General features: G+C 35.5%; 1 protein-coding gene across 2 annotated transcripts in view; it reads left to right on the top strand.

Annotated features, from left to right (window-relative positions):
- Positions 1 to 12396, top strand: part of gria1a (glutamate receptor, ionotropic, AMPA 1a) — a 381070-nt gene that overhangs the window by 166633 nt on the left and 202041 nt on the right. For both annotated transcript variants that reach the window (XM_073921699.1, XM_073921700.1), the window contains exon 3: positions 1633 to 1895. In XM_073921699.1, coding sequence (XP_073777800.1) covers positions 1733 to 1895 — 163 coding nt within the window. In that variant the 5' untranslated portion in view covers positions 1633 to 1732. The remainder of the gene's footprint in view (positions 1 to 1632; positions 1896 to 12396) is intronic.

Below are 12396 nucleotides of genomic sequence, written 5' to 3'. Positions count from 1 at the left end.
CCTAATCAAACACACCTGAATCAACTCATCAGAACATTGATGAGACTCCAGAATCTGAAGTTATTGGGTCAGATAAGGGAGACATCAAAAATGTGCACTGTTGGACCAGGGCTATGGCACGCTACAAGACAAAGCAATTAATTCCCAACACTCAAAAAATATTTAGGCCTCACCAATAAGATTTATGTATTCTCATTGCATATACAATTTCCATCCATTTGGATTAAATACTTTCGACATAATTGAGCTGATACACTTGTACACTTGATACACAAGTTTTAAATGCTTCCTATTAATTTATCTATTGTGTAGATTACAAAGTTGTGTCAATTTTCCCCCCAATCTTAGTAAATTTATCTAATTGCATCTGGATTTTTCTACAAGAAATAGTTATACCTACAGTAATTTATATATTTTAACTATTGAATCTATTAGTATTTGGTCTTAAAAGATTTATTTTTAACCCAGCAGGCACACAACATCATAAAACATTAATATTAGGTTAGATTTAGGTTGTGATATCAGGTGACTAAAATGTTCAAAAATGTTTAACCAGCGTGTTTTTTTGACGTCTAGTAACGATGTTGATAATTGGTTGATTTTAGGTTGTGTTGGAAAGTGACCAAAATCCAACAATGAGCCAACATCTTAAATTAACGTCATATTGACATCAAATACTGACATTTATTCATCAGGTATGGCAACCAAAATCCAATGTCTGATAGACATCATAGTGGTAACCTCCACACAACGTCAATCTGTAACATCATAAGACATTTAATTTGCTTGATTTTAGGTTGGATGTTGATGTCGATTCTGATGTTGGGGTACAACGCCACTCTGAAGTCATGTTGATGTCTTGTGCCTGCTGGAAAGGAATCTGACAACATGCATTTTAAAAAACTGAGAAAAAAATACAATTGAAAGGTTACAAACAGTTAATGATAAATTTTATCGTGATTAATTTGTTTGAATGTACTTCAGATGGATCTTTCCAAAACATTGTTGATATTGTGTAGTTCAAATTAATTATTCCTCTTTTTAAAACATTTTGTCAATCCCTTACTGTAAATATATCAATTTAGAAGCACTTTAAATGCGGTTTTCTCAGCATTTCAGGTCACTGTGACACGTTTTTAGACTCCAACATTTTCTTCCTACTGTGTACTGCATGTTAGATTTAGCGAATCACAATTGCTTCAAGCCAGGCAAAAAAGGCAAAAAAAATAACATGACCTTCAGATTTCACTAAATTCATAATACCCCGCTAGAATTTTTTTTCTCATGCGTTGGTAGTGCCTGGGGAAATCAATTTAGGCCCTACAAAAGAAAAAGAAATACCCTCATAGTCTTCTTTCCCACAAACAGACACATTATTCAGTGTCACAGAAACATTACACAAGCCGAAAACTGAAAAATGAGCAAGATGACCCACTTCTGTGATAGCACATCAAGAGCTTGTCACAAGGTCAGACAGTTAGAGCGACACTTCCCTTCCTAATTTCCCTCGCTTCTCCAAACTAAAAACAGTCTCTATTTGCATGAAAATGCTGGTTTATGCTGATGTCGTTGTGCTTGTTTATTTAGATAAGAAGTTGGGTGTCCTAAAATATGTGCTGTTGCTCTTTTCAGATAGGAAAAGTGCATCTGGAAGAGCAGAGCTGGAGTTTCTGCATCTGGCCGAGAGGAATCCCAGAGAGTTTTGGTGAAAAGTGATGATCTCTGTCTGACGATGGTGGAAGTTTTGTCCTGCTTTCTGATGGAGCTGAAGGGAAAATCCAGCTTTGATAATCACAAGCAAACAGGAATCCTGCAGAGCCTGTTGGGCCAGACCACCATGTGTGAGGACAAGACAAGCACAACCAGGTCCACCTATCTCACTCAAACACAAATGGGTATGTTTCAGTCATCTCTTGTTTTTTTTTTTTTTTTTTTTTTTTAGATATTTAGGGGGCAGTTTGCTAAGAAATAAATGAGTAGACAGAATGATTTTTGTGTGTTGTTTTAGTTCTCTGAAGGAATTAACAAATCTCAACTCAACTCTATGCCACACACACACACACACACACACACACACACACACACACACACACACACACACACACACACACACACACAGATTAAGCATTTTTGGCTATGTTTGTAAACATGACATATCTGTGTTGTTCATGAATGTGCTTACACAATAATGATGTACCAACAAATTATTACTTTGCAAGTTTTTATTTGCACAGGTGAAATGTTAAAATGATTCCTTTTCACACAAATCAGTGAAAAACTGTACTGTGCATGCCAGGTTTGTAATGGCACTTTTAAAGAAATAAATAAGAAAAACTACATTACCTGACATAAGTCTTGTTGTCAATCTCGGTTGTAAGAGCATAATAACTTGACTAGTTAATCATTTGGAAAAGTGGCAGATATTTCTGATGAATCATCTGTTGAACTGCATCCCAATCATTACAAATACTAAATACAGTCATTTTTGTTGAAGGAAAAATCATGGTTTGGGGTTACATTCAGTATGGGAGCATGCAAGAGATCTGCAGAGTGGATGGCAACATCAATAGCCTGATGTATCAAGACTTCATGCTGAATTTGTGAAGAATTGTTGCTGCCCATTAAATTACAAACCACAGGAGAGGACAAATTTTACAGCATGATAGAGCTCCTTCTCATACTTCAGCCTGCACATGAAAGTTCCTCAAAGCAAAGAAGTCAAGGAGATCCAGGATTGGCTAGCCCAATCACTAGAGGTGAAAATTATTGAGCATGTCTGGGGTAAGATGAAGGAAGAGGCATTGAAGATGAATCCAAAGAGTTTTGATAAACTCTGGGAGACCTGCAACGCTTTCTTTGCAATTCCAGATTACTTTATTATTAAGATATTTTAGTCATTGCAGAGATGTATGGATACAGTCGCTCAAGCTCATGGTAGTCATACACAATATTCATTCTTTTTCCACTGCACTATGACTTTATGTTCTATACTGTCCATTTTTCTGTTAGTGACAAGAATTTTATTTAAGTAAATTCAGACCTTACTGTCCTAATTAAGTAATTAAACATAAAGGCATGATCATATTTTATTTTGGTAAAACAAGCGTAATCTAGAGGCTTTTGATACCAAATGATCAACTAGAAGTCAAGTTATTATTTTTTGTTTCTAAAACTTGGATAGTTGACAAGACTTTTGTTCGGTATGTATGCACCTGCACACACACAGTACACATTAAAAAAATATTAATTGAATTTACTATAGATAGAGATTACTAAGATAACTGGTTGCACACAATGTATGCTAAATTGAAAGAAACAAATTAGGTTGAACATTACTACATTTAATTAGTTTGTTTAATTTCAGCCCATACAAATTGTTTGCAACCTGTTATTTTTGCTAATAGACTAAAAATGTAATACACGTTTGTGACAATCGTTTTTAACACAATTGTGAAATTGTGGCCACCAAAGAGCTTTTGAAAATTAAATGTCCTAAACTACTGTGTACCTACAGTTGAAGTCAGAATTATTAGCCCTAAATTATTATTAGCCTCCCATGTTTTTTTTCCTCAATTTCTGTATAACGGGGAAAAGATTTTTTCAACACATTTCTAAACATAATAGTTTTAATAACTCATTTCTAGTAACTGATTTATTTTATCTTTGCCATGATGACAGTACATAATATTTGACTAGATATTTTTCAAGACACTTCTATACAGATTAAGTTAAGGCAGGTCAGGGTAATTAGGCAAGTTATTGTATAACAATAGTTTGTTCTGTAGATTATCGAAAACGTGCATTCCTTAAAGGGGCTAATAATTTTGGCCTTAAAATGGCTTTAAAAAATGACAATGGCTTTTATTCTAGCCAAAATAAAATAAATAAGACCTTCTCCAGAAGAAAAAATATTATTAGACATACTGTGAAAACTGCCTTGCTCTGTTAAACATCATTTGGGAAATATTAAAAAAGAAAAAAAAAATCAAAGGGGGGTTAATAATTCTGACTACAACTGTACATCAAAATATAAATAAAATGTATTTACTGTGTTCATAATATATTCCACAACACTTCTGGTGGTCTTGAGGTGGTATAAGGGTATGGCTAGTGACAGGTCTGGTGGTATGAGTAGGTTTAAGGGTGTGTTAAGGTGTAAGAGATGATTAACCGTGTAATTATAAACATAATTACAGAAATTAATCACATATGTGGTTACATGCATATAAGTATGATGTAAAAAAAAATTATGTAAAGAATAAGTACATTGTAACAAAATGTTAATTACAAGTGCATATAGTTTGTATTTTGTAAGTAGATATTAGTTAGGGCCACTTAAAATTAAGTGGGACACAAAACAATATCAAATACATGTTCAAAATTAAAACAAATTAAATTAAAAAGCTTAAACTATCATATAACAAGTATTAAAAAAATAACAAAAATAGATGCTTGTTTTTTTAAAGAAATTGAATACTGTAATAGTGTGTGTATATTATTGAAAAAGTCATAGAGTTCATATTGAAATGGACTGTATGGGTTTAAGTCCAAAAGTTGGATTGTTTCCAGAAGCAGCAGTTCTTTGAAGCTGTCATCACCATTTGAAATGTGTTTGATTGCTGATTCTCACTTATTAGTTTGTCTCAGAGCTCAAAAACATTTTGGTGATAAAATATAGATTTTATTTTTAATTCAGAGGAAAGCAATGGGGTAGAGTTACTGTTTGCACTTCATAACTCAACATGATGGACAAATGATTGCATTTTTTATCTCCTCTCCCACGAGTTGAGTGAAAAATGGCTGTCTCTTCAACGAGTGCATTAGTTTCGTTCCATACTTTGGTGTTATTTATTTCTACTCTGCCTGTAGAACTGTCAAAATGTCGCCCAACTATTCAAAAAGTGCCAAGTGCTGTAAATGAGTCGAGTCCTCCATCAGGATAAAACTTCTGTGATATTTACAGCAGCCTGTCATGAAAAGGTATAACATAGAAGATGACCCGTATCCATGAGTGCTTGCCAAGAAAAAAAGAAACCGCTCTCTTCTTTTCAATCTGGCAACAAACACAGCAATGTAATGTGTTTGCGTAGAGGGCACTAGCATGGCTCTGTCAGATCCATCTCATGATTTTTTCATAGCTGTAAAGTAGCAAATCAGATTGTGAAGTAAAGAAGGGAGGTAGAGGGTGTTAGGCATGGCGAGGGCAACGCTAGTAAAGTGACGGCCATAAATCATGCCAGACATATGCAGCAAAGTGGATCTTACATCTGTGTCTGCAGCGAGCCTCAATTTAGATGGTGAACTTTAGTGAACAAACAGATGCGTACTTTAGTTCAGATGGAGCAGGGCTGAGAGGGTTGATAAGAATGAATGCTGTCGCAGTGCTTTTAAGAGCTTGACTATCTGAGTATTTTTTAGATCCTCCTTTCCCCTACAGTAAAGAAGAAGACTGATTTAAAAGACCTGTTTGGCATGAGATGGGTAATTATAGACTGTATAATACAAGATTTTTGTTGTTGTTTTTATCTGTCTGGTGGAACATTTTCTTTGTTTCTATTTTTGTATCACTGTTAGTAAAATTTGTACAGTCATTCATACTTTTATTTATATTTTTTTGGCTTAGTGTCTATTTCAGACATCGCCACAGTGGAATGAACTGCCAACTGTTCTAACATATTTTTACACAGTGAATGCCCTTCCAGCCGCAATCCAGTACTAGGAAACACTCATAAACCCTCATATTCACACACACACACTCTTACACTACGGCCAATTTAATGTATTCAGTTTACCTATAGTGCGTGTCTTTGGACTGTGGGGGAAACCGGAGCACCCTGAGGAAAACCCACGCGAACATGGGGAGAACATGCAAACTCCACACTAACATTAACTGGTCAAGCCAGTACTCGAACCAGCAACCTTCTCGCTGTGAGGAGACATGCTAACCACTGAGCCACAATGCCACCCGTAATTGTTAATAACAATGTATAATTTTGTTGAACATAACAGATCGTTCTGTCATAGTTTGTCATTGCTTTTTCTTTTTTCTTTCCGTTTTATTAATTAAATTTTTTTCTGTTTTATTAATTGAATGTGTGCGTGCTTGGGTGATTGCATGTGTGTGTGTCTGTTTAATAGTTTGTTGTATGAGTATAATCAACTGTTTAAAGGAACAATAGTTATGATTGATTGATAATTGATCAACTGTGATTGCATGGGTCAAAAGTTAATGGAAAAATAAAACAAATTGCCTCAGACTGCAATAGAGAGGCCAATTTGTGTTGCGCAGGTTGCAGAACTGTGCACCTGTTTCACTCATGTTTTATCGTGCATATACACTCACTGGCCACTTTATTAGGTACACTTGCTGGTACCAGGTTGGACCCCATTTTGCATTCAGAACTGTCTTCATCCGTTGAGGCATAGATTCAACAAGGTACTGGAAATATTCCTCGAAGGTTTGGTCCATATTGACAAGATGTGAATCTCCCATTCCACCACTTTCCAAAGGTGCTCTATTGGATTGAGAACTGGTGACTGTTGAGGCCATTTGAGCACAGTAAACTCATTGTCATGTTCTAAAAACCAGCCTGAGATAATTCACACTTTATGACATGGCGTGTTATCTTGCTGGAAGTAGCCATCAGAAGATGGGGACACTGTATTCATAAAGGGATGGAATTGAGACTCATCAGACCAGGCAACATTTTTCCAATCTTCTTTTGTCCAATTTTGGTGAGCCTGTGCAAATTGTAGCCTCAGTTTCCTGTTCTTAGCTGACAGGAGTAGCCTTCTGGTGTTCTGTTCCCCATTTGCCTCAAGCTACCACTTATTTGAGTAACTGTTGCCTTTCTATCGGCTTGAACCAGTCTGGCCATTCTCCTCTGACCTCTGGCATCAATAAGGCATTTGCACCCACAGAATGGAAATTCCACTAGATCAGCAGTTTACATGCCTAAATGCATTGAGTAGCCTTGTAATTGGCTAAGTAGAAATTTGCATTAACGAGCAGTTGGACAGGTGTACCTTATAAAGTGGCCTGTGAGTGTATGAATTAAATGAGCATAAAATCCACTACCAATTCATAATTATGAATGGAAATGTTTTTCTTTAAGGAGTTATGAAACACTAAATAGTTTTACTGTATAAATGTCACTAATAAACATTACTGTTATAAGGATTTGTAATAAACTGCATTTACATGATGCAAAATAAAAATGCAAATGCTGTGCATAACAAAGTGGTCACAGGGGTCTGCATGTTCGTGTAATTCAGCTCAATTCAATTAATGTTTATTTCTATAGCGCTTTTACAATGCAGATTGTGTCAAAGCAGCTTAACATGGAAGTTCTAGTAAACTGAAACTGTGTGAGTCCAGTTTTCAGAGTTGAGGTTCAGTTTAGTTCAGTTCAATGTGGTTTAATTTCCACTGCTGAAAGTCCAAACAGTGAAGAGCAAATCCATCTATGCATTAATAAACAATTAGTGTAAAAATATCTAAAACTGCGGAACGCATTTTAAATTCCAATATACAATATAATTGAATTTTAATTTGTGTAGGTTCTGTGTTAAACTTCGATTTGTAGAAATATAACTTTTTTAATGATCAATGAACTATTGATCAATGTTATGGTAACAGTTTAACTAATACACTTGTGATGTTAGTTAATGTATTTACTAACATGAAAAAATTATGAACCCGAATTACGAATCCATTTGTTACAGTATTTGTACATGTTAATGCTAGTAATAGAAATTCAGTTGTTCAATATTATTGCTAGTTAACTCAGTGCATTAAATAACGTTAACAAGCAAAAATTTGACTGTTAATAATGCATTAGTAAATGTTGTACAAGTGGTGTTCATAATTAGTACATGTTAATGAATACATTAACTAATGAAACCTTACTGTAAAATGTGACCAATGTTATTTATTGGAAAAACTTGGTGCTGTTAAGTGCCATGTCTGGCCCTCTAAAAATATATTTCCGTCTGTGTTCTACCTTATAAAGATTATATACTGTAGATGTCTGTATTATCATGCATGCTCTTCAAACCATGAAACTAAATCACACAAGAAACTCATAGTACAACACATGCCAAAAAAAACAAACAGCACATTGAATTATGTAACAGCCTACACCCCATCACACCCCCTCCTCCACGCAGATATAAAAAGTCAAGCGTCTTGTGAAAAAGTGTTTGCCGGATGTGCGCCAGGTTGTTATGGAGTAATGAGCAGTGACGGGTAGATGGCTGAAGCACAAATTGTGTCATGAGACTGGCTTGTGTCCAAAAGAAATGTGTCTACATGTTTTCAATCAATCTCTATAGATTTGACACTGTCCTGCAATATGTATCAGAAACATGCAGTTCCTTTAGTGCCTTATTCAATAGCTTCTTATTTATTTCTCTTCAGTGTATGACTTCACTTCTCTATATGCACTTATCCAGATCAATCAATCTCTTTGATGGGTAATGCCAGACTTTCATTTCTCCCTATTTTAATGGACATCTAGTGCGTTAAAGTAACACTCTACTTTTTTTTTTTTTTTTGGAAACAGGCACATTTTACACATCTTTTTAGTTAAACAGTTGAGTTTTCTTATTTGTTTAGGGGGGCCTATTATGCAAAAACAATATAAGAGGTTTAAACACAGTTATGTGGCAAAAGTCTGCAAATATAACCAGCTTCTAAAGGTAATTATTTATTAAATTATTCTTTTATAATCACACTTGATGTCTGCAGAAACACTTTGATTGACATTCTCTCTTTGTACATGTCATCGGAGTGGGAAGTCCCGCCCACTAGTGACGACCTCCCCCTCATTAGCATAGGATGTTACTCTTGTTCAGCCACTATGCTGACACACAGGCATTTGTAGCTCCACCTTCTTTTGAAAAGAGGACTGGGAGCACAATCTCCTTTGAATTTAAGCAACAGCACCAAAAAGGAACACTTAGGATCAAAACATAAAAGGGACTGTTTATAGAGATATAAAACATTATTTATGGGATATTTTGAGCTAAAACTTGACTTACACACTCTAAGGCAGGGGCTCTCAAACTTTTCAGCCCGCGACCCCTAAAATAACAATGCTAGTGACTCGCAACCCCCAATATTCTATGAGGTGATTATAAATATATAGACATTGCACACTATGGTGCACACATACCAATAGGCTCAAATCTATTAATCGTTTAATTTTGGAGAACGCCACTTGTGATCATCCTCCATGTTCAGTTGTGGCCTGTATCTATTTTTAATGTGCGTAAGTGCCGTGAAGGTGTCAGAAAGTTTGTCCTGGTGCCATAACATCAATGTTCTGCATTTGACCCTATTGCTGTGTCTTTAATGTAATGCAATCACACCAGGGGTCTAAAAAAAGTCGAAAAGCTTGCATGTTGTTTATTAATAACATGTAAAACAATGCTTCTATGAACTATTCTTCAGTATGTTATGGATAAAATATGATAATTCTAAGGAGTCAGATCTCGTAACAAAGAGCATGTTAGGTGCCACACTCCAGGTCCAGGTTACATTCCAGCCATTCCAGGTCTGGCAGGAGCACTTTAAGCTTAGCATAAATCATTGAATTAAACCATTAGCATCTTGGTATAAAATGTAAAATAAATAAAAAAGGATAAAAAATTATTTTCTTATTTGAAACGACACCATTTAAAGCTACATTCACTTCATCTGTGGTTACATTGTGTACTAAGGAAGATGGGAAATGAAAAGCTGCTATTTTATGGGTCGGTATGACTAGAAACTATACATACCTATCAACATTTGGATGTGAAAATAAGGGATAAAACTAATAGCTATTATAAAGAAGTCAAGTTATCAAATCTCATCAACCCTTTCTTTACTGTATAATTGAAAAATTCTGATTAAAGAGCAGCGAATGAGTCTCTCATTTAGATTTTTCGTTTGATTACATTAAATAACAGAGGTGTCACTTTAAAACTAAACAGATCTATAATGAAAGCTTTCGAAGGCTTTCCTTACTTTTTATGCTCATTTAAGACAACATTTGTTGTGTTTAAAAAAAACCCCTCCAAGATTGACATTTATATCTTATTATCATTATTATTATTATTATTATTATTATTATTATTATTATTATTATTATTATTATTATTATGTTCAAACACACACCCAAAAACCCGGCTGTCCACTTTCAATCTGCTTCAAATCACGTGTCCAGATTCCGTTTTCGAAACAGCATCTATTTATCACTATGGGGCGCATGACAGTTACGTACAACTATGAACTGACTGTTTCGAGAACTGCTTAGGAGTGGCAACAGCGAATGTAATGGAAAGGAGGGGAATTCCACCATTTTAATATTTGTGTTTTCATGCATAAATAAAATGAAAGCACAGAACAGATTTATATTTAAGAGCAAGGGGCTTCCCCTGGTGGTTAGGCAGTATTGGTTAGGCATAGTGAGGATCGGCTCTTTAATGATTATTGCCACCTTTCATAGAAACAGTAGAAATATCTTTGCGGAATAGAAAATATGGGAGAATCTCGGGATAAACAGGAATGTGGACAGTTATGACAACCTCTTCAAAGTTTTTCTTTGGTGCCACACTATGCAGCACCTGAAATTACCCCCCAACACCACCAGTTAGTAGGAAGTAGTCCTGAAAATTATAATTTTGCCTGCTGCAGCCATGAAATAGAAGCAAATCTCCTTTACGCCGAAATGAGAGTACAGATCCAGTTATATCCCCCTAGCAAATAGCTACTTATTTTTTTCTGTTGGTCTTAGTAAACAATGTAATCACAGAACTCTAAATAGTAATATATATTTTTTAATATGCTAATGGTCCAATCTGATTCAATGATTTAGGCTAAGCTACATTAAAAGTGCTTCTTTCAGACCTTGAGACCAACTAAATGGATTTAAATTCTTGTGGAGTTGTAAAAAATAAAAATAAAAAAGGGAGTATTTCTTTAAGAACAAGTTTTCCTCATCAGTCCTGCTCTGCTTTATTTGTTTCTTGCTGTTGCCTTGGCATTTTGTCATAGCTGCTGCTGTTATTTTCACATTATGTTCTTTATCAGCATGTGGCGTTTACACATGAAGCCACGTAAAAACACATTTTGTTTTTGGAACAAGATTTCGTTGGTCACTTCCTTTCCATTTCTATTATAATTTGTCGCCATCCTCTATAATTTGAAGAGCCATTCAGTCTCAGAACATCGTGTCTAGAGTTGAGAGTGTTAATCTGAGACTTAATGTATTATTGTTGTGGTATTTCATGATAAAACTCGCTCCTGCAGACTCGAGGGCCCACTGAACTTACTCTTTGGAAAGCTCATTAAAATAAACCATCCAATTTTACAGCCACATTGCAAGCAGAAAAAAGTGAATGTGCCTTCATCATTTTTAAAGCCAGAACTGTGTAAGACTGAGAAAAGAGAGAATATTTCCTCAAAATCTAAGAGTCGATAGTCACTGGAGAGGGTTTATTATTATTTTTTATTTTGTGCTTGCTCGATTAACATCTGCTTTTAAAAGGAATTATGCAAATCTCATATGCAAATGCAAATAAAATCAGTGTTCAGTGTGACTTGTATAGTATATACTCATCGGCCACTTTAAGATGTACACTTTACTAGTACTGTGTTGGACCCCATTTTGACTTCAGAACTGCCTTAATCCTTCGAGCGGATAGGAGTGGCACCTGGTGTGGTCTTCTTATGCTGTAGCCCATCCGCCTCAAGGTTTGATGTGTTGTGCATTCAGAGATGCTTACCTTGGTTGTAACAGGTTATTTGAGTTACTGTTGCCTTTCTATCCGCTGAAATCAGTCTGGCTATTCTCTGACCTCTGGCATCAATAAGGCATTTGTGCCCACAGAACTGCTGCTCACTGGATATTTTATCTTTTTGGACCATTCCCCGTAAACCCTAGAGATGGTTGTGTGTGAAAATCCCAGTAAATCAGCAGTTTCTGAAATACTCAGACCGGCCCGTCTGGCACCATCAACCATGCCACGATCAAAGTCACTTAAATCACCTTTCTTCCCCATTCTGATGCTTAGTTTAAGCAACAGCAGGTCGTCTTGACCATGTCTACATGCCTAAATGCATTGAGTTGCTGCCATTGATTGGCTGATTAAGTTAACGAGCAATTGGAAATGTGTATCTAATATTGTGGCCGATGAGGGTAGTTCTTAAGCTTTTTTGGCTGATTCTAAAGTCTTGAATGAGCATGATGTAGACTATACTGCAAACTGAAATACTTCTCACATCTCTGTATATGGCCAGATTTATTTTCTGTATAATCTAATGACTATTTCTAATTATTTTATAGGAAATGCTTTTTTTTAGGGCAGCTAATTTATAGTAAAATCTTGCTGCCTTAATTTCTTTCGTTC

Source organism: Danio rerio, chromosome 14, assembly GCF_049306965.1.
Source record: "Danio rerio strain Tuebingen ecotype United States chromosome 14, GRCz12tu, whole genome shotgun sequence".
In the NCBI taxonomy this organism is placed as follows: Eukaryota; Metazoa; Chordata; class Actinopteri; order Cypriniformes; family Danionidae; genus Danio; species Danio rerio.
Note: the sequence above shows the minus strand (reverse complement) of the source record. Positions and strands in the feature narration are given on the sequence as shown.